The sequence below is a fragment of the Capricornis sumatraensis genome, chromosome 7 (assembly GCF_032405125.1).
Source record: "Capricornis sumatraensis isolate serow.1 chromosome 7, serow.2, whole genome shotgun sequence".
NCBI classification, from domain to species: Eukaryota; Metazoa; Chordata; class Mammalia; order Artiodactyla; family Bovidae; genus Capricornis; species Capricornis sumatraensis.
In genome coordinates this window covers 60830218-60853906 of record NC_091075.1, presented here as the reverse complement: position 1 = coordinate 60853906, position 23689 = coordinate 60830218, and the positions used below count along the sequence as shown (strand labels likewise).

The 23689-nt window shown below is 40.0% G+C and overlaps 1 protein-coding gene across 1 annotated transcript in view; it reads right to left on the bottom strand.

The window, feature by feature from the left end:
- Window positions 1-23689, bottom strand: part of WDR19 (WD repeat domain 19) — a 78212-nt gene that overhangs the window by 11849 nt on the left and 42674 nt on the right. The window contains exons 20-30 of the mRNA XM_068975170.1: window positions 21640-21697; window positions 17536-17676; window positions 17374-17456; window positions 16810-16893; window positions 15421-15567; window positions 14983-15107; window positions 12980-13092; window positions 11128-11196; window positions 4546-4623; window positions 2445-2541; window positions 2123-2247 (exon numbers count right to left, since the gene is read on the bottom strand). Coding sequence (XP_068831271.1) covers window positions 2123-2247; window positions 2445-2541; window positions 4546-4623; window positions 11128-11196; window positions 12980-13092; window positions 14983-15107; window positions 15421-15567; window positions 16810-16893; window positions 17374-17456; window positions 17536-17676; window positions 21640-21697 — 1120 coding nt within the window. The remainder of the gene's footprint in view (window positions 1-2122; window positions 2248-2444; window positions 2542-4545; window positions 4624-11127; window positions 11197-12979; window positions 13093-14982; window positions 15108-15420; window positions 15568-16809; window positions 16894-17373; window positions 17457-17535; window positions 17677-21639; window positions 21698-23689) is intronic.

The window sequence follows — 23689 nt, the reverse complement described above, 5'->3', positions numbered from 1 at the left end:
CTCCAACCCTTTGTGTCAAAGAGGCCTGTGACACTTTTATATCAGTGCTTACTTGATAAGGTCTAATAGTTTCCCTTTTGAATGCCAGATGCAGTTAAAAATCTTGAATATATCTGGTGCCGGGATAAAGGAGTATAGAGGAGGGGAACAGTTACATGGGTGCTCTTCAGTGGTGGGGAGGGCGGGGGAGGACATCTGGTCCAGGGGAAGTGATGGGCCCACTCTTAGAGCCAGAGGAAAAGAAGACTCAAGAGCCATCCCTGTGGCCTTCGGTGGGAGAAAGCCCTGTCCTGGAGGGCTTCTAACAGGAACCCATAATTTTTGTTCCCATCTTCCACCAACTTGTTTCTGTCTTCCCCTCCATGCCCAAAGGCTCCATTTTGCTGGATTCTGTGCCTCAGTACATTGGTGCTGCCACTCATGTCTAAGCCTAGAAAGCCCTCCTTCCCCATTTCTAGTCATTTCTGTACAAGAGCCCTCCTGTGGCTCAAGAGGAAAAGTACTCCTGGTGGCTGCACGTTGGAATTCTCAGATTTCCCTTACAATAGGAACTGTAGACCTGTGGGGGTTTCCCTGGTGGCTCAGACACTAGGTAAAGAATCCACCTGTAATGCTGGAGACTGGGGTTCGATCCCTGGGTTGGGAAGATCCCCTGGAGATGAGAATGGCAACGCACCTCAGTTTTCTTGCCTGGAGAATTCTATGGCAGAGGAGCCTGGTGGGCTATGGTCCATGGGGTTGCAAAGAGTTGGACGTGACTGAAGCACAGCACAGAAGACGTGTGGGACCTAAACTGGCAGCTGCTAGTCGCATGCAGCTACAGTACAAACTAAGATTATAACAATTCAAAATTTAGTTTATCAACTGCATTACGTGTAATTCAGGTACTCCATAGCCAGGCTAGTGGATATAGGACACATCTATCACTGCAGAAGTTCTATTAGGCAGTGCTGTTATAGGTCATAATTAGTATCTAAGTCATTCATAACATGACTGCTGTAACACAGGAAGCTTCCAAACTGAATACACTCTTGTGGACTGGCCTGAAAAACAACTTAGCATTAAAATGGGAAGACGTACTTTGACATAAATCAAAATTTGGACAAGTACGTAAGTTGGAGCCTACGTGTATTTTTACAAAGATATGTGTGCATATAAAATGTATATATACATACACATGTTATATAAACTGTACATAGAAGTATTTCAGGTTTGCATATTCTGTTTTTACTAAAAATCACTAATTAAAAACAGACAACTGGACATAAATATATTCTTAATAATAAAAAAAAAAAGGCTGCTGTTTAGTTATGTCCAACTCTTTTGTGACCCTATGGACCATAGCCTGCCAGGCTCCTCTGTCCATGGGATTTTCCAGGCAAGAATACTGGAGTGGGTTGCCACTTCCTTCTCCAGGGTACGTTCCTGACCCAGGGATTGAAACCATGTCTCCTGCATTGGCAGGTGGGTTCTTTACCACTGAGCCACTTGGGAGGTGCCCCCAAATGGTGCACACAAGTATTTTAGAAGCATGGAGGATATAGTGTACAACAGTGTTAACAACTTATATCTGATGATGGATTTAAAGGGGGAAAATTATTTTTCATTATATTTTCTATATTCTCTAAGTTTTCTCGGTATTATTTTATATTCAGATGAAAACGAAATAGTATTAAAGCACAGTGGAATTGTATAAAATTCATTACCCTACAATTAATAAACTAGGAAACTGGTTAAACAAAAATGTTTTTAGTAAATCTTTTTTTGGACCAAGTAACACATTTATCTGCTTCAAAAGCAAGACAATATAAAAAGATATTCTATATGGAGGGACCTGTTCTCCCTCTTCTCCCTTGACTGGGTTTAGTGCTATGCTGCGCCTCTGCCTCGATCCCTTTAGGAAACTATTTTTCCTAATTAAAAAAAAAAAAAAGTATTTCTAATTTTACTTGGGACGAATATATGTATTTATTTTTTTCTGCCTTTTTGTACACAAAAGGCAGCATATTATATAGTTATCCTGTATCTTGCGTCTTCAGTTAACAATATAGAGATCTGGGAGATGGCTCCAACCCAGTGGAGGGGTGCCCAGCTTATGTCCCACGTCACCCAAAGGCCTCACCCTCACTAGTATGTAACTGTGCAGAATCATGAGGTTGGTGGCCATCTCAGAGGGAATCTTGATCTTCTGAGATTTAAGTTCTGCATACATGCTGAAGAGAACGTCATGTGCATTCCGATAGTTTCCTTGAAAAGAGGTGGTAAACGACATTACTGCAAAGGATGAAATCTGAGGACTTTCTGTGGACCACCATTTAACAGGTGGATTTTGTCAAATCGTCTTATTAAGTTATTAATAAAGCATGATTTACTTAATTCCATGTTTTCTGGAGCATGCTCCTACTACTTGTCTGGGGAGTAAACCATGGCTTTGGGGGACCCACCTGCAGACTGCTCTTCCCTGGCAATGATGACGGCGGTCCGGGCGGCTTCCCGATACTGCTTCAGGGCCATGTACAAGCGGAACAGGTACTTGGCATCCTGACATACAAGCCATTAGAGAAACATCACATTCTGCATTAGCTATGAGGGAAAATACCTAAAATTTTGCATTTTCATTTAGGATCACATTTACTTTCTAGTTAAGTAAAAGTGTCAGTCACTCAGTTGGGCCCGACTCTCTGCAACCCCATGGACTGCAGCCCACCAGACTCCTTTGTCCATGGGATTTTCCAGGCAAGAATATGGGAGTGGATTGCCATTCTCTTCTCCAGGGGATTTTCCTGACCCAGGGATCGAACCTGGTCTCCTGCTCTGCAGGCAGATTCTTTACTGACTGAGCTACCAGGGAAGCCCTTCACTTTCCAGTGGCTGAGTGTTAAAATTGTTTTTTAAAAACCCAATAAAGAGGGCCTTTCCTGGTGGTCCAGTAGTTAAGACTCCATACTTCCACTGTGGGCGGGGGCGGTGCATGGGTTCCATCCCTGGTTGGGAACTGAGACTCTGCATGCTGCACAGTGTGGCCAAAAAAAAACAACCCCAAAATAATTTAGCTTGTGTTAAGAGGCCATTTTTTAAAAACAACCTTTTCTTTTTGTTTTTAAAGAGTCAACAAATAATTATTTATTATGTATTTATTCAGAGTTTAATATGTGCCAGGCAGTATTCTAAGTACTTGAGAAATAACAGCTCTATTAAATCCTCATACCCTCCCTGGGAGGAAGGTGTGATTATGTACTGAAACAAAGCACCTCTTCCAAGCCAGGATCTGAACCAGCGTCAGAGTCTGTGCTCCTAACCCTAGTCCATAGAGTTCTCTCGTGTGCTTCAGATGGAAAGGTATGCTGAGACAATGTACCAATGTTACAAAATTTCAAAAATTTATACACCTATAAACATTTTTTGAGCCCATTTTCCACTCCTATTTTAACTCTAAGCAATTTCACATACTTGATACTGGTTTTCTGATTATTAGAAGAAGTGGATATAAGGTGAGGGGGTTCGGCAAGTTTAACCTGTGCCCTTTGGCAGGTTCCCTGGGCCTCCCTGGGTCTCAGTGTCTTTATATCTATAAAACATAGGAAATGGACTCGGGGATCAGGATGGCCAATCCTCTCCAGGTACAACTTTCAGCACCTTGTATCCAAATCAGTTACAGTTGACCCCTGAACAATAATGGGGTTAGGGTGCTGACATCCACAGAGCTGAAAAATCAGCGTGTAGCTTATAGTCAGCCTTCTGTATCTGTAGCTCCTCCATATCCGGGACTTAACCGACTTGGGATTATGTAGTACCACAGTATTAACGGTTGAAGATAATCTATGTGAGTGGATACACAGTCCATACCCATACTGTTCAGGGGTCAACTGTACTCAAGTTCCTCACAAACAGACTGATTCCCCTAAACACCAAAGCAAAAGGGAAAAATAAGGCTCTGGGGCGGCATTCTCGAAGGAGTCTGTCCTTATCAGGACTGAGAGAAGGCCAACTTCTGCACAAAATCCAAGAAAGTCACCTATTTTGAAAACATATTCTTAATGATATCCACTTTATTTCTGGTGAGTTATTTTTATAGTAAATAGGACTTTTATTAATTCCCATAATTTTTGAAATATGAACCAAGTACACTGATTTTGGAGGATTAGTGCTAACTCATGATTTTAATAGTCATTTTTCAAAGTTCTAAGAATAAATAAAACTCTACCATGTTTGAGAAAAATGGTGGGTGGTGAGAACTGTTACCCAGGAGGGTGTGGCATCACAGGAAGTGATGCCAGTTTCCAAGAGTGAGTGCACACAATATCTAAAACGCAGGATCTGTCTAGATGATCTAAGGCTGCATACAGAGAGAAAAGTTCGTACATCTATGATGCAAAAGCGATATTAGATAAAAACAGTGGATGCACGTGTGCTCAGTAGCTTCAGCTGTGTCTGACTCTTTTACGACCCCATGGCTGTAGTCTGCCAGGCTCCAAAACAGGGCGGATAAAAGTAAAAGCACAACTAGGATACTTAAGAATCCCAGTGGAGAGAACACTTTAGTACCTTGGGCATGCCATCACTCTCTCCCATAAGATGGTCTATCAGTTGACTGGTCAGCAGTTCATCTTTGGCCTGACCAACCTGTTTAGGAAAAGAAAGAAACAGTAAGTTCAGCATCTTAAACCTAGGAAGGGAATGGAGAGGAAGGACAAAAACTCGTCCGCTGAGGAGGCAGAATTTTAAAAGTGTAAAAAACACCTATAGTCAAGTGCCTGAACCATGATGTAAGCTCAGGGTCTCTGTTGTCATTCATTGGTGGGTGCATGTGAAGTCGCTTCAGTCGTGTCCAATTCTTTGCGACCCCACGGACTGCAGCCTGCCAGGCTTCTCTGTCCAAGGGATTCTCCAGGCAAGAATACTGGAGTGGGCTGCCATGCCCTCCTTCCAGGGATCTTCCCAACCCAGGGATTGAACCCGCATCTCATGTCTACCTACATTAACAGGCAGGTTCTTTACCACTAGCACCACCTGGGAAGCCTGTCATTCATTTGTAACGTCTCCATGAATAAAAATCCATCCTTAGAAGCTCTAGTTTTTCTAAGTTGCTGTATCAAAATACTGTAGTATTATTTTTACACACAGAATGTACTCCTTGGATGTTTCAATAAACACTTTCTTAGGATGAGTGATTATGACATGGAAAGGATGCCATCTTGAGCACAGGAACTGGGCCATTCACAACAATGCACCCCTAAACGCTCACCTCCAGCAGCTCCCTGAAGACACATGCTCGCTTGTGCTTACTCGTAATCCACAGTAGAAATGAAAGTATGGCCAAGGGATCCCAGAAGTGGGCAGGCAGCTGGAAGTGTGGGTTGGAGTTCTGGAGAGGACCTGGCCTGGAGATCCAGATTTCAGAGTCTGCTCCATAAAGCTCAGAGTTAAATCACTGCTAGGTTGGGCAGTGATGGTCAAGAAAATCATTTACCAAATTGGAGAATGGAAATATATTAGTTTTAGTTAGTAGGAATAATTATTGACAAGATCTGGAGGCGTAAGAGTCTTGCATCTATAAAAAAAAAGAGGTGAGCCAAGAGCCCAACTGGAGCTCAACCAAGGAGCAGGAAGGAGTCCTGCCCTCCTGTCACAGCAGTGATGTGGTGAGAAAAGCAACTGGAGAAGGAAGGAAACTCATTAGGGACAGAGCAACAAGAGGCCTAGCTCACCACAGCTCCGGGAAAGCGCAAGACGCTCAGAAGCTCTCTGTGCAGCAGAGGGAAACTGTGAGCACAGAAGGGGTCTTGGTGAGCCTTCGTGAACCTGTGGTGGGGGGTGGGGGCATAGGCTCTAGGGCTGCCGAATTTCCACACTCCACTGCCCGTGGTCCTCACTGCAAGAAAGCTAAGCTTTGACCAATCTGCTGTCTCTGCTCTGCCCACGGCTGTAAGGAAGGATGGAAAGGTAGAGCTCATCAACTTCAAGGCTTTCGGGCATGGCTTTGGGTGAATAAACCTGTACAAAGAAATGGTTAAAGCAAAGGGCTTTGGAGTCAGTCTGCCTGAGGTCAAAAGGTCACCTGTGAGATCCAGAGCAGGTCACTCTTAGGACCTCAAAGGAGATATATATATATATATATAATACCTAACTCACAGAATTGTTGTAAGGATTAAATATGTTCATACACAAGTAAGCAAGTGCCAGATAGTGTTGCCAGAGAGAGCAAACAGCAACTAAAAAATGTGATGCCTAGTTAAGCTTGAATTTCAGAGAGTTGAGCACATCCGAAACACTACTATAAGTGAGAAGAGAAGAGATGTAGCCACTCAGAATCAAAATTAAAAGAAGCATGGCGCCATAGTGCTGCGGATGCTCCCACTGAAGGGCGGGGGAGCCAGAGAAGAAGGCTGAGAAGGTCCATCTGAGGGGTAACTGGAGAGCCAAGCGAAGCAGTGTGCCAAGGGAGTAGAAAAGTTCAAGAAAGATACGGTGTAAGAGTATAAAATGCTACCATAGCATGGAGTAGGGTGCAGGCTGAGAAGAGACGTCTGTATTTAGCAAGAAAGAGATCAGTGGCAACCCTTCTGAGAAGGCTATGATTGGTGAAGGCGAAACCTGACTGCAAAGAGGGAAGCACGCCCCCAACAAAGCTAACGGATGCCGTACAGTCCCATCTTTCCCATCTGTATTGTGGGTCCACGCTGGTAATGACTCCTAACCTGGGGTCCATGACAGCCCCCCTCCACCAACAAAAACAGCAAGAAGGTATTTCAGAACCCTGAGGGGTCGAGGGTGTGGGTGGGCGAACTATGAACATTTTAAAGATGTTCTCAAAGGATTAAGTGCTGTGCCTTCTGGTTGAGAATCAGCAGATACAAACACACAGGTTGTGAGAAAATGCATGTCATGAGTAAAGGTGATTCTTTTTTCAGGGGAGGGTTCTCAAGGTGGAAAGGAGAAGAGGGATGGGAAGGAAACTAACATCACCTACACAGTACTTTCAGAACTGGGGCCAATATGTGTTCATTCCAGTGAATATTAATTGAGTGTCCACAATGTGCTGAACACCACAAAGAGATGGGCCTTTCGCTTAGAGGGACTATTAATTTGAAGAGGGTTAACTGTAGCAGTGAGGTTCAAAGTATTCACAGGATTCCAAGGAGGCTTAATTTACATCCAGAGAACAGTTCAGGAGGCATGTGAAGTGGGTCCTGCCTGTTGGGTAGGAGGCAAGGTTGCAGGGAGGAGGGTGTCCCAGGTGTGGGTAACAGCAAGAGCACAGGAACAAAGGGATGGGAGCCCTCAACTACTCGGGGGAAAGTGGCCAGTTGGGCTGTAGCACAGAGCACCGACCTAGGACTGTGATCAGGCAGTCTGGTTGGGAAGAAGACTTGGGTTTTGGTCTTAGCTCAATTCCTCTGTCTTTAGGTCGATTTTATCATCTTCTGGGACCTTGGTTTCCTTGTCAGTAAATGGAGATTAGGTTGGATCATTTCCAGGGATATCTAAGATTCTTTTTGGAGTCTGCAAGTCAGGAAGAGAGCCCTCAGCAGGAATCAAATAAGCAGGTCCCTTGATCTTAGGGTTCTCAGCCTCCAGGACTGAGTGAGAGATAAATGTCTGTTGTTTAAGCCACTTGGTCTGTGGTATTTGTTACGGCAGCCTGAACTACGACTTGGGCCTGCTAATGTGATGATATAACAAGTACATGGCATTGGGACTTCCCTGGAGTCTTAACTCCAGGCTCTCAATACAGGGGGCCCAGGCTGGATTCCTGGTCAGAGAACTAGATCCCACACGCCACAACAAAGAGTTTGTGTGCCACAACTAAAAAAGATCCTGTGTGCTGCAACTAAAACCTGGTGCACCCAAATACATAAATAAATTTGTTTTTTAAAAGAAGTCCATGGCATCATCTATGAAGCAGTGTTTCAAAAAAAAGAAATCAAATCTATATCTAATGAAATACCTAGATTAAATACCTAGTTAGTTGGAGGTGCAGGAGGTAGAGAAACAAATTACACCACAAGGATGCAATCAGCTAAATCTAAATGTCAGGAATTCCTCAGCACAAATAACCCATTTTCTTAACAAACAAGTGACAAGGGGGTAAAGAGAGAGGGGAGGGGGGAAAAAAGCAGAAGGGAGAAGAAAGAAGGGGGAAGGAAGAAGAGGAGGAAGAAAAGAGAAAAGGAGCCAGAAGGAGGGAGAAAGGGAGACGGGGGAAGAACAATCTTTTGATAGAAGAGATTTAAGGCCCATGTAAACTAACTGCAACGCAAGGACCTCGTTTGGATATGATGTGAAATAACCAACTGAAAGGCACTCATGCAACATTGGGGAAATTTGAACTCTAGCTACATGTTTGAAAATATCAAGAGATTATTGTTGGAGAAACTGGAACTTTAATACATTGGTGCTGGGATGTAAAATGGCGTAGCTGCTTTGGGAAACAGTTGGCAGTTCCTCAAAATGTTAAATGTAGACTTAACGTATGGCCTAGCAATTCTACTATTAGGTATATTCCCAAGAGAAATGAAAACATGTGTCCACATAAAACCTTGTACACAAATGGTCACAGCAGCATTGTTCATAATAGACCCCAAGAGGAAGGAACCCAATGTGTAACCACTGGTGAATAAAGACAAGGTATACAGCATTCAGTGAGACATTATTCTGCCCTTAAGAGGGATAATATATCAATAGCGTTACAACAATGCTTCTATATGATGAAAAGACTAATATCCAGAATATATAATACAACTGTACAAACTAGTAAGAATGAGATGATACCATCAACAATTAGAAAAAAAAGATCTGAATAGAACTTTTTTAAGATAGGACATTCAAATAGCCAACAAACTTGAAAAAAATGCTCGATATGGTTATTCTTTAGAAAAGTGAAATTAAGACCGTAATGAGATACCACTACCTATCTATCGGCACAGTAGCAACGAAACAGATCAGTGCTGGTGAAGATGAGGAGCAACTACATTCTCTTACATCGTTGGTAGAGTGAAACTGGTACACCTAGTGTGGAAAAAGTGTTTGGCAGTACCTACTATTGCTGACTGCCGCCATGAAATTAAAAGACACTTGCTCCTTGGAAGAAAGGCTATGACAAACCTAGACAGTGTATTAAAAAGCAGAGCTATCACTTTGGCGACAAAGGTCTGTATAGTCAAAGCTCTGGTTTTTCCATTAGTCATGTACAGCTGTGAGAGTGGGACTATAAAGAAGGATGAGTGCCAAAGAATTTGAACTGTGGTATTAGAAAAGACTCTTGTTAAGTCCCTTGGATAGCAAGGAGATCCAACCAGTCCATCCTAAAGAAAACCAGCCCTGAGTATTCATTGGAAGGACTGATGCTGAAGCTCCAATACTCTGGCCACCTGATGTGAAGAGCTGTCTTACTAGAGAAGACCCTGATTCTGGAAAGGACTGAGGGCAGGAGAAGGGGGAAACAGAGGATGAGATGGTTGGATGGCATCACTGACTCAATGGACATAAGTTTGAGCAAACTCCAGGAAATAGTAAAGGACAGGGAAGCCTCGCGTGCTACAGTCCACGGGGTCACAAAGAGTCAGCCACAACAGGGCGACTGAACTACACAACTATTGCTGAAGATATATATATGTATTCTGTAAGCTAATAATTCTACTCCTGGATACATACCCAATAAAACTGAATGCTTATGTCCGCACAAGGATATGAACAGCATTATGGCAACTTAATTCATAATATGCCCAAACTGAGACAACCTAAATGTCCATTAATAGAACAGTGGGTAAAGAAACTGTGATAGTCACATGGTGGAACACTACACAGCAATGAGTAGGAATGAACTATTGACACGTGATAACACAGCTGCCTTTGCAGACTTACTATTGACTGAAAGAAACTGGATACGAAAGGAAACATATGGGCTTCCCTGATGGCTCTGTAGTACAGAATCTGCCTGCCAGTGCAGGAGACACGGGTTTGATCTCCAGTCTGGAAAGATCCCATCTGCAGTGGAGCAACTAAGCCCGTGCGCCACAACTATTGAGCCCGTGCTCTTCTAGAGCCCAGGAGCCGCAACCACTGAAGCCTGCCTGCCCTAGAGACCGTGCTGTGCAACAAAGGAAGCCACTGCAATTGGAAGCCTGCGCGCCGCAACTACTGAGCAGCTCCCACTCACAACAACTAGCAAAAGGCCCACGCAGTCTGAAGACACAGAGCAGCCAAAAAAAAAGAGATTGTGTGTATGATTTTATTTACATGAAATTCATAAACATGTAAAACTATAACAACGGAAGTCTGAATTGTGGTTACCCTTGTTGGGAGGCAAGGACGTCCCTGGTGGCTCAGATGGTAAAGAATCTGCCTGCAATGTGGGAGACTTGGGTTCGACCCCTGGGTCTGGAAGATCCCATGGAGAAGGGAATGGCAACCCACTCCAGTGTTCTTGCCTGGAGAATCCCGTGGACAGAGGAGCCTGGCGGGCTCCATGGGGTTGCAAAGAGTCGGACACAACTGATTGACTAATGTTTCTTTTCTCTCTTGTTGGGGAGCACGGGTTGGGAGGCAGCACAAGTGGGCCTTCTGGGGAGCTTGAGCCAGGTGGGGGTTACACAGGTGTACATATTTGAAAAAACTAACTGAATTGTATATTTAAGATTTTGGCATTTTACTGGATGCAAATTACATCTAAAAGAAAATCCAAATGTTTTTATCTTTCAGAGATAATTTTTCTATTCACAAATGAAATGGTATGTGTGATTTTTGTGATATTTGTGATTTGCTTTAAAATAATACAGGGAAAGAGGGTGGGGGTAGGAATAAAATATGATGGGCCATGTGTTAGCTGTTGAAATGAGATGATGGGTACCTGGGAATTTGTTATACTGTTAGGTCTACTTTTGTAAATGTTTGGAAATTTCAAAAAGTTTTTTTTCCCCCATATTTAACAAATTAACTTTAATAAATAGTCAGGGTAAGTTATTTATTTTGTGCATGAAGAGATGGAGATGGAGAGAATTTAATTAACCTCCTTAACTGCTCAAACTAAAAAGTAACAAATGGAACTAATATTTGCATTTTGACTTGAAATCTAGTATTCTTTAAAAAGTTAGCATTCTTGAAAATTTCATTACAGAGTTTACTTACAGTTTCAATGGCCATTTCTATTGCTGCATTATCTTCTGAGCTTGGACATTTCAGGAAGTGTTTAAGTGCCTGAAAGGAGAATTGTATAACAATTTAAAAAATTTCAGACTGCTTTCACAATAGGAAACACAAAGCTTTCACACACACATAGTAATCGCAGTTTGAGAAAGTATCTTCATCTCAGCCAGGAGCTTGCACCATGTTGGGTCATGTAACACATACTTAAAAGGCTGAGTGTAGTTTAAAAAGTAGAAAGATCCAGTCTGAAGAATCTAGTTTTGATTTTGAATGAAATAAGAATGAAAAATGTGCCCTCTTCAGCTAGGAAGATGCAATTATTTTCCTTGATTCGTTCAACAAATCATTTACTGACAATCTGCTGCTCTGAATATGAGGCTGTGCTAGATTCTAAGGAAAATACCAGTTAAGGGGATTCTGCAGCTTGTCTTTTTGTATCATGTACAGTCTCACTGGGGGGATCTATGTGATGTGATGATAATACAGAGAGTCAATCTTTTTTTTTAAGGTTTTTTTTTTTTTTTTTTGATGTGGACCACTTCTAAAGTCTTAGCTGAATTTGTTACAACACTGTTTCTGTTTCTCTTTTTTTCCCCAATGTTTTGGTTTTTGGCCACAAGGCATGGATCTTAGCTTCCTGATCAGGGATCCAACCCACACCCTCTGCAATGGAAGGTGAAGTCTTAACCACTGGATCACCAGGGAAATCCCCAAAACCAATTATTTTAAACCACAGTTGTCTAATTCCTAAACACCACCACAACTATGAAGACAATTATGGCTATAAAGGCTTCAGAGACAAATGGGCAGTATTTTCTTTCCGATTTATTTATACACAGTATGTCCTTGCTGGTTATCTATTTAAATTTTTTAAATACAGCAGTGTGTGCAAGTCAGTACTAAACTGACAAATGAACAGTATTGCCAGTTGGTTTTATGGCTGGTGTGAGGAAGACAGGATGTTCTTGAGGGTATCACAGAGGAAAAGGACTTGAAGATGAACAGGTCTGTGGTAGGTGGGGAAGAGGGCAGAGAGAAGCCCAGTGGAGAGCAAGGATGGGAAAGGCTAATGGGATTGTAAGACTCTTCACTGGAAAAAGCGAGATGCCACTCTGTGAGGTTCAGGCTGGTTGATCAGTCATGGAAAATCCAGCGAAGGAATTTAGACTCAAGAACTAAAGGGCCAGAACAGCAAATTGGTGGCCTGAAGGCCAAGTTCACACACAGACATGTTTCTTTGGTCAGAGAGATGTTATACAAATATCCGGGCCTATATTTTAACACTGACCCAGACTTATGTTTATGAAAAATCCTATGATCTGAAACTAGTGGGCCCAAACTCCTGAATGGCAACACATTTTTGAGGGTGAGTAGCAGCCATTTCCTTCATACGAGGTGCCATCCAGCAGTCCCAGCCCTTCACTCACTGAATGCAAGCCTTACTCCACAGCTTCACTTGTTTACGTCCCTTGCTTAAACACTGTAACTCTGCTTTAGGGGTCCTTTGGCAGTCAAAGTCAGTACCACTTGGGGAACAAACCTAAGAATGATTTATAGAGAGAGAAGGTAAAAACAAGGAAAACAGGAAACAATCTAAAGTGAGGTGACCCGGGTCTGGATTATGTGGATGGTGGTAAGAACAAAAAGGAGAGAGAGCTGTGAGAGAGGTTACGAAGGCAGCTGTGAAAGAGGTGACTGCGTGTGGGAGAGAGTGGAAGATGTCAAGGTTGACTTTCAGATTTCAAAGCTGGGTGTCTAGGAACATACTATATTTTAACACATTTCCCCTAACCATTCCTGTGGAGTCCAAAGTGTTTTCTCCACAAATACTCACTCGTGAATACTGGCCACACAGCAAGAAGAATTTTCCAGCCTGAAAATGTCTTTTTTCTCCTTCAAAATATAAGGCTATGCTTTGATAGTCCTCATTAGTGGTATCTTCAGAACCTACAACAGAAATCAGAAATTCACTGAGTAAAATATCTGAGCATAATCTGTTTACTTCTCATTGCTAATTCAAAAACAAGATCTAAAAACAGGTGATCTAAGAAGAGGCAATTAAAATCCCTTAACAGCAAATATTATTATCAGTGGCTTTTTCATCACAAAACACATTCACCATAACAACCTCACAGATCAACTGTTCCACCTTCTTTTCTCTCTAAACAGCAATCAGGAGAGGAAGCTAGGAGGCTTTGTGAGAAGCTAGGTTATGGTTTGACATTACCCTTAGGGGCTTTTATCTTTCTTTAAAAGTTTCAATCTCATTTGCTAAAACAACAGGAACAATCCAGGATTTCCCTAGGGTTTCAAAACAACTGGGTCCATCTCCTTTCTCGGTTTCTCCGATGCCTGGTTTAAACAATAGTCTGTGTGTATTTGTCAGACAGGGAAGATGATACTCAAGTGGATAATAGATGCTATTAAAGATAATTCCTGTTTTTCCTTTTTTACTGTTGTTCTTTTAGTTTGAGGCTTAAACATATTAAGCACAGAAGACCCCAAAGCTGCTGGAGTTCCAATTCATTGTTTACATTCATTTTACATTTACTCACGGGGGTTGGAGGCCCAATCGGGCACCAGAGTATGAACAGCCCTGTATCTCCAGACCAAGCTAGATTTAGAGTTTATAAAAGAAAAGAGTAAAGAAAGATGAAGGAGAGTGTGTGTTATGTTTGGGGACTGGAGGACCTGTGTATTTCTGTGTATGTATCAGATAAGCCACATCCTTATGAAATTAGAGAAACTTAAATGCTTTAGTGCAATGATGACTTGTAATGTTAGCATAGAAATGTCATCGGCCATGTTAAACAAACATTAATAATTATAATGTGACTTTCATCTGTACTTTCTTTTTTTCTTTAACTCTTCATATTTCCAATTATCTGAATGACTTCTGAAGATATTACAAGATGCTTTTACCTATTATTTCCCTTAAAGACTGAAACAAAAATTTTCTTATGAATCCTACCATCATTTCTTATGGTCACTTTCTGAATTTTAAAACATGAAATAACATAAAAGGACAAATATTATAATTCCACTTATATAAGGTGCCATGAATAGTCAAATTCATAGAGACTGAGAGCAGAACAGCGTTGCCAGGCTGGGTGGTGAGGGGAATGGGAGCCACTGTTTAATGGGTAGAGTTTAGGATGGTGAAAAAGTTCTGGAGACAGATGTGGCGATGGTTGTACAAGAGTGTAAACGTACTTCACACAACCAAACTGTGCACTTAAAAATTATTAAAATGGCAAATTTATGTTTTGTATATTTTACCACAGTAAAAACAAGAGAGAAAAATCACACCACAAATAATATTATATATGGTCCATGAAGTGAAAAATCTGAGTTATTTCAGTAAGTTTTAAGAATAATTACAAACAGGGGAAGATAACCTATAAGCTGGTATTCTCAGACTATAAAATTTTCTTTCGGACTTTCAAAATTTTTAAAAACCACATCCTATATTCTTAATTTACAACTCAATTTTTAAATTTTATGAACACAATTACTTTTTCAAAAGTCACTCTGCATTTCCTGTTACTTTTGTTTTGGAACCTTCCTTTACCACTGGTTGATCGGCAGGACAATTTGGGAAACCTGGCCTCCCATGGAAGTTACCTGAAACACCGTAATTTTTCAAAGTGGTCTTACAATTCCGTCTCACCTTGAAGGTGACAGTAGGGATCTTGAAAGCTAACACGTAACATACAGTTGTATGTGTGTCTGTGCACAATGGAATGGTGTGTGTGCGTGTGCGTGTGGACGTAGCCAATCTGATTATTAGACCAGATAAAATCTTTACGAGAAATTGGGGAAAACAATGATATTTACCAATAATGTCTGCATAGATTTCCATTTTGTTGTGTTGCTGAGCCAGTGTGAAAGCTTCGTTATTACATTTGGATATAACAAGAAACTGGATGGCAGATCCGTAGTCACCAAGCTGTAGAAAAAATCTAAAGCAAAGAGTACTTTAATTAGCTTGACTCATTTAAAAGAAGTCTGTCATTCACAAAATAAAATCTTTTTCAAGCCAGAGAAACCATTCCAAAGTAAAAATATAGTGGGTAAACTGTATGTTTATATTCGGTAAACATACTCTCGTATGTTGGCCATAACAAACAGCCTTTGAATTTAAACACCTACAAGATATAATTTTGAAAAGAAAGAATAAATATTCCATTTGAAATGATTTTTTTTGACAAGGGGAAGTGGGGGCTGTCTTTAAAGGCTGGTTTTTGGAAGTCCAAAAATAACGCATCACATCACCTGGCTACCATCTTGGCTCCTTCCAGGGACTGGGTCTCTCTGACAATACTGACAGCCTTTTCCGGATTGTTGAGGTGGTCCAGGTAGATGCGGATCACACTGTTCCACTGTTTTGCGTTCTCATAAGCCACAACAGCTTCTTTGTATCTATAAGAGATATTTAGTTCAAACAAACTTTCTCAACCCTGTCATATTTGGGAGAAAAATGTCAATAAATGCTTGGGACATTGTTTTTTGTTTTTTTTAAATTGATGGTGGCTGCTCACTTTTCTTGTACTTCTTTGTTTTTTTATCAGAAAGAATACCATAAACCATTTCATTAAAATATGCTGTTTTTAGAGGTTTGATAAACTTAACAGTAAAATACCAACAATGAACTGTGTTTTCTCATCTGAATCACATATATACAATTTTTTATATTTTACTGTTTTGTTAAACTGGAAAGATTATAACAGTAATACAGGCTTATTTTAGCAAACAGAAAATCAGGAATTTTTCACAATTACAGATACAATTTAACAGTAACCTGTAAAATCATTGTGTACTGACCTCTAGATGGAGCTCAAGACTTCTGTTCAGTCTCCATGAGCTCTCTATCTCTTTCCATTTTAACAAGACATTTAGTGTGTATCTCTTTCTTAAGGTTACTTTTCTAAAAGTAGAAGTAAGTAACCTTTAAAAATCTCTTAATACATATTGCTAAATAACCTTCTAAAGACTTTAGAAATTTACAGTCCTATTAGTCATGCATAACAAGTGCTTTTTGACAATATGGTTATTAGTTTAAAATAAATCTTTTCCCAAGATAAGTTAAAATGATATGCTGTTGCTTTAATTTAATTACCATTAGTGAGATGGAACTTTTTTGTGTTTGTATAAAATATAATTTCATAACTGTATTTCCTCCTCTGGCACTCCTTCTTGTCTTAGCCCATTTCCTCCCAGTGCATTTGAGTTTCTTATATTAAGTTCCAGAAAATCTTTGTCTATTTAAAGTACCAGCAATCTGTTGTTATACTGTAATCCTGTTTTTCAGCTTAAACAGAGCAGCCATGAAATTCATGTTTCTTCACTTTTCTTTGCCTCTGTAAGTTATCCTCCTTAATAAAATGACTATTGTCTAATTTCATTTTCATGCCATAATTATATCAAAATTTCAACTTCTAGTATTTAACCTTCAAATAAAAATGAGATTGTAGTCCACATATAAATACATAAAGGACTGGATGAACTATATAAAGTATCGGGAAAACTTAATAGCCTGGCACTTCAAGCCAGGTGAGGGTAAAGATGTTTTCTGTTTTTGCCTTTCTTAAAGGTTGCAGATATCAATGATTACTTTATAAAACATCCTTTTAGATTTGTGTAAAATTGAGACATTGCACAAACCTCCCATCTGCTTCTTTAGCTTTGGCATACTGCAAGTGAATCTTTGGAGAAGAAACATGAGGCAGAAGCTCACCAACTTTTGCCCTAGAAACGTAGGTCGAGGAGAATAATGTCAGCACTGCATTTGCTCCAAAAGTAGCTTCCTACAATCAGATGTTAATTTTTTGGATTCAAGAAACAGTTATCATGATCTTAAAAAAATCTTGGCCCCTACAGTGAAAAGATTTAATTGCCTTTTCTCGGGCCGCTGACCCCGCCAGCCCACCCTCTGTGGGAAAATGAAGGCTAGTTCATTGACTCTTTGTGGATAATAGGGGTTTTTTATTCTAGTAATTTATGTGATCAGGTTATTTCCCCATATTAAACCAAGAAAATGTGCTGTTCTTTGGAAAAAGAACTATTAAGATGAACTAATCTATAAAGAAAAACAGGCGATGGAGGGAAGGCCCAGACAGAGGCAATAGCTGCGCAGTTGGGAGGATGAGCAAGAAAACCAGAGGGGTGGCCGTCGACACACACTCATTTCCACACCTGCTCAGAACACACTTTACAGCAGATTCTTACCAGTTCTTACAGCGGATGTACACAGATGCTGCTTTGTCATAGTAGAGACCCTTTTCATACAGTTGAGCTGCTTCTGAAAATTGCTAAAATAGTATGAGATTATCAAATACTAGTTTAATTGTGTATGAGACCTCATAAATATGTTTTCCCAGGAAACACTACCTTCATGTTCTCCAGGATGGCTCCACAGTCTCTCTTAAGGACCCTGCTGGGGTGCTTGAGGGCTTGGTTGACCCCTCGGCGGATGTCTCCCATTCTTATGGACATCTGGGCCACACCAGCCAGGCACACCTCATCGTGTTCCTGAAATTAGAAGGCAAATAACTAACAAATCACACCCTAGCTTAAAATGATGTATTTTATTTTTATTTCTTAAAAGCTTTTTATTTTGTATTGGGATATAGCCGATTAACAATGTTGTGATACCTTCAGGTGAACAGCAAAGAGACTCAGCCATACACATACGTGTATCCATTCTCCCCGAAAGACCCCTCCCATCCAGGCTGCCACATAACATTGAGCAGAGTTCCGCATGCTATACAGGAGATTCCTGCTGGTTATCCATTTTAAGTATAGCAGTGTATACATATCTGTCCCAAACTCCCTAACTATCCTGTCCCCCCAGTCTTTCCCCTGGCAACCATAAGTTCATTCTCTGTGAGTCTCTTTCTGTCTTCTAAGTAAGTTCATTTGTAAAGATGATGTATTTTAGCCAAACAATTTAAATCTAAAATGAGCCTAAAGGTTATGGTTTACTTTCAATAATCTTTGCTGGCAAATCTAAAGATTCTGAAATAATACTGAATCTTTTTTTAAAAAAAATCATCTGTTACAAAGTCATGGTCTCTTCTTTAGAAGTCTAGATCTTTTCTGCTCAAGGCCAAATTTTTACTGCACCTTTGCCATAATACCTTGCATATCTTTGTAGTCTTCTTGGTATAAAATTTTATGTGAGAGGAAATACACTGGGTACATAGCTATGCTACGAATAAAATTAAGAGAAAAAACATTTATCAAATTAAAGATTTCTCTACTAGGCATGATGAAACATAAAACCTTTACTTATTTGTGACAGAGGATCTGAGTTTTATGTTTTATTTAATTTTAAATAACTTAAATGGCCCCAGGTGGCTAGTGGTGACTGTATTTAATAATACAGTTAAGAATGAACTAAAATAGATACAGTCAAACAAAGAAATTGTCAAAACTCCGAGAGATAAATGAGCAAAGGATTTAATCAGGCAATTCATATTAATTTAAAAAACATACAATTGGCCAAGAAATAAATAAAACACACTTGGCTTCACTAATAATCAAACACACAAAAAATAAAATTAAATACAAATGCTGATCAAACTGGTAGAGATTGGTAGTGTAGAGAATATGGGGGAAATGAACACTTTCATGCACAGCTGGATGAATTACCACAAGTTCTTTTGAAGAGCAATCTCGCAGTTTAAAGAATTGAAAGCACACATTTTATCATGTAGAAATCCCACTTGTAAGAATATAACCTGCAGAAATACTATCTTAAGTAGCTAAGATACATATATTAATACTAGGCAGAATATTCACTGCAGTGTATTCGATAGAAACAAACCCCCAAATAATTATAATTATTGATAAAGGACAGAAATGGTATGGACCTAACAGAAGCAGAAGATATTAAGAAGAGGTGGCAAGAATACACAGAAGAACTGTATAAAAAAGATCTTTACGACCCAGATAATCATGATGGTGTGATCACTCATCTAGAGCCAGACATCCTGGAATGTGAAGTCAAGTGGGCCTTAGAAAACATCACTACAAACAAAGCTAGTGGAGGTGATGGAATTCCAGCTGAGCGATTTCAAATCCTGAAAGCTGATGCTGTGAAAGTGCTGCACTCAATATGCCAGCAAATTTGGAAAACTCAGCAGTGGCCACAGGACTGGAAAAGGTCAGTTTTCATTCCAGTCCCAAAGAAAGGCAATGCCAAAGAATGCGCAAACTATCACACAATTGCACTCATCTCACACGCTAGTAAAGTGATGCTCAAAATTCTCCAAGCCAGGCTTCAGCAATACGTGAACCGTGAACTTCCAGATGTTCAAGCTGGTTTTAGAAAAGGCAGAGGAACCAGAGATCAAATTGCCAGCCTCTGCTGGATCATGGAAAAAGCAAGAGAGTTCCAGAAAAACATCTACTTCTGCTTTATTGACTATGCCAAAGCCTTTGACTGTGTGGATCACAATAAACTGTAGAAAATTCTGAAAGAGATGAGAATACCAGACCACCTGACCTCCCTCTTGAGAAACCTATATGCAGGTCAGGAAGCAACAGTTAGAATTGGACATGGAACAACAGACTGGTTCCAAATAGGAAAAGGAGTACATCAAGGCTATATATTGTCACCCTGCTTATTTAACTTATATGCAGAGTACATCATGAGAAATACTGGGCTGGAAGAAGCACAAGCTGGAATCAAGATTGCCAGGAGAAATATCAATAACTTCAGATATGCAGATGACACTACCCTTATGGCAGAAAGTGAAGAGGAACTAAACAGCCTCTTGATGAAAGTGAAAGAGGAGAGTGAAAAAGTTGGCTTAAAGCTCAACATTCAGAAAATGAAGATCACGGCATCTGGTCCCATCACTTCATGGGAAATAGATGGGGAAACAGTAGAAACAGTGTCAGACTTTATTTCTTTGGGCTCCAAAATCACTGCAGATGGTGACTGCAGCCATGAAATTTAAAGATGCTTACTCCTTGGAAGAAAAGTTATGACCAACCTAGAGAGCATATTGAAAAGCAGAGACATTACTTTGCCAACAAAGGTCTGTCTAGTCAAGGCTATGGTTTTTCCAGTGGTCATGTATGGATGTGAGAGTTGGACTGTGAAGAAAGCTGAGCGCCGAAGAATTGATGCTTTTGAACTGTGGTGTTGGAGAAGACTCTTGAGAGTCTCTTGGACTGCAAGGAGAGCCAACTAGTCCATTCTGAAGATCAACCCTGGGATTTCTTTGGAGGGAATGATGCTGAAGCTGAAATTCCAGTACTTTGGCCACCTCATGCGAAGAGTTGACTCATTGGAAAAGACTCTGATGCTGGGAAGGACTGGGGGTAGGAGAAGGGGACTACAGAGGATGAGATGGCTGGATGGCATCACTGACTCGATGGACGTTTAGTCTGAGTGAACTCCGGGAGTTGGTGATGGACAGGGAGGACTGGTGTGCTGAGATTCATGGGGTCGCAAAGAGTCGGACATGACTGAGCGACTGAACTGAACTGAAAGTCATTTGAATTCAACAAGGGAGTGGATGAAAAAAACCATGATACATCCAAACAATGAAAGTTTAGAAGCTCTTAAAAAATTAAATCGTTCATATTTATTGACTTGGAAAGACCATAAGGCAAAATGCTGTTTTTATTTTACAGAACAGATTCTCAGTTGATCTTTGCTGAGAGAATGGAAGTGAATGATTTTATTTTTAGTAAAAATCCCTATTGTATACATATCTATATGCTTAGAAGAGATTCTGGATGGAAATATATAAGATCATGACCGGCAGTCATCATTAAGGATTGGGTTTAGAGGAGAGAATGTTGAACTCTCACTTTGTAAGGTTAACAGACTTTGGTGATTTTTCAAATTGACTATAATGACATTGTTACCACTTTTGTGATAAAAGGCTAGATATAAAACCGAAAATAAAAAGATTTTCAATCTTGACATCACCTAACAAAAGTATAAATTTTTATCGCCAAATTTATCTTGTTGAGTTAAATTCTGAGATGGTCTGGGACAAGAGAATGGACTGGAATGGTGGGTAAAGTATATGCTTACCAGGTTAATCATACAAGATATAGCATGAGTGATAAAATGGCAGAAAAACCTTTATGGACTGGGAATTCACTTTCAAAGCAGTTACTGAAACGTTTTAAGAGTGAAACGAAAAGCCTTATGAAACTAATAGCTAGCCTGGAAGTGGAAAGGGATACAAATTTTACTCCCAATCTCAACAAAAAGCTCATATTTAGGGTGCAATGGAAAACAAAGCTTTTTCAGACAGATAAAAATATTATCAATGTCAGTTTTTAAGAGGTCAAAGTGTTTTAAAATGATTTAACAATGTCCTTGCAAAGTTGTTAATAAACTGAAAAAAAAAAAAGGCTCACCTGCTTCATACTAAATAAATACAATGCAAATAAGATTATTTCTTACAGGAAACTAACAACAAACTCAAAGATAACTATGCATATCTTATCTTTATTCAAGGTTACCTTATTATCACCTGTTATTCCTTTCTCATAATGAGCCAAAGCATTTACATAATCACCTCTGGAAAAAAAAGAGTGAATTTTAATTCACATTTAAGTATCTTGTTTACATATACAAGATTTAAAACATAATCTGTCACTGAGTTGCTTAAGCACATGAAAGATGTGATACACAATGTTTATGCATGCATTCTTTGAAATGCAGGCCATTATTTTGCTCCTTTTTTTTTTTTTACTTTATTTTACAATACTGTATTGGTTTTGCCATACATTGACATGAATCCACCACGGGTGTACATACGTTCCCAAACGTGAACCCCCTCCCACCTCCCTCCCCATAACATCTCTCTGGGTCATCCCCATGCACCAGCCCCAAGCATCCTGTATCCTGCATCGGACATAGACTGGCAATTCGTTTCTTACATGATAATATACATGTTTCAATGCCATTCTCCCCAATCATCCCACCCTCTCCCTCTCCCTCAGAGTCTAAAAGTCCGCTCTACACATCTGTGTCTCTTTTACTGTCTCGCATACAGGGTCATCATTGCCATCTTTCTAAATTCCATATATATGTGTTAGTATACTGTATTGGTGTTTTTCTTTCTGGCTTACTTCACTCTGTATAATCGGCTCCAGTTTCATCCATCTCATTAGAACTGATTCAAATGTATTCTTTTTAACGGCTGAGTAATACTCCATTGTGTATATGTACCACAGCTTTCTTATCCATTCATCTGCTGATGGACATCTAGGTTGTTTCCATGTCCTGGCTATTATAAAGAGTGCTGCAATGAATATTGGGGTACGTGTGTCTCTCAATTCTAGTTTCCTTGGTGTGTATGCCCAGCAGTGGGATTGCTGGGTCATAAGGCAGTTCTATTTGCAATTTTTTAAGGAATCTCCACACTGTTCTCCATAGTGGCTGTACTAGTTTGCATTCCCACCAACAGTGTAGGAGGGTTCCCTTTTCTCCACACCCTCTCCAGCATTTATTGCTTGCAGACTTTTGGATTGCAGACATTCTGACTGGTGTGAAGTGGTACCTCATTGTGGTTTTGATTTGCATTTCTTTAATAATAAGTGATGTTCAGCATCTTTTCATGTGTTTGTTAGCCATCCGTATGTCTTCTTTGGAGAAATGTCTATTTAGTTCTTTGGCCCATTTTTTGATTGGGTCGTTTATTTTTCTGGAATTGAGCTGCATAAGTTGCTTGTATATTTTTGAGATTAAAGATCTAAATGTAAGACCAGAAACTATAAAACTCCTAGAGGAGAACATAGGCAAAACACTCTCCAACATAAATCACAGCAGGATCCTCTATGATCCACCCCCCAGAATTCTGGAAATAAAAGCAAAAATAAACAAATGGGATCTAATTAAAATTAAAAGCTTCTGCACAACAAAGGAAACTATAAGCAAGGTGAAAAGACAGCCTTCTGAATGGGAGAAAATAATAGTAAATGAAGCAACTGACAACTAATCTCAAAAATATACAAGCAACTTATTTTGCTACTTTAAAAGTAAGTATTAAGCTAGATTATGCTAAGAGTGTAAGGTACTAACTTTGTACTATGCTAGGCATTTTGGGGAGCTACATTAAAAATTTGGGGTCACTTTTAATTATCTCCTTTGGGGTTCTAAGGGACTTCCTTAGTAACTCAGTTGGTAAAGAATCTGCCTGCAATGCAGAAGACCCGTGTTCAATCCCTGGGTAGGGGAAGATGCCCTGGAAAAGGGAACGGCAACCCACTCCAGTACTCTTGCTTGGAGAATTTCATGGACAGAGGATGTGGTGGACTATAGTCCATGGGACTGCAAAGAGTTGGACACAACTGTGTGACAAACTTTCCTTTCCTCCTTTCCTTTGGGGTTCTAAAGACAATCATGAGACCATAAAAAGCAATGTTTGTTCTTTTTTTTTCCACAAATACCCAGTATTTATAAGTGCAATATGTATTGAGAGAATCTGTGTAGAAATTAAGGAAAATACTGGGGATGACAGTATTAAGGGCCCTGATTCTTATTCTGATAAAAAGTATCATATTGTTT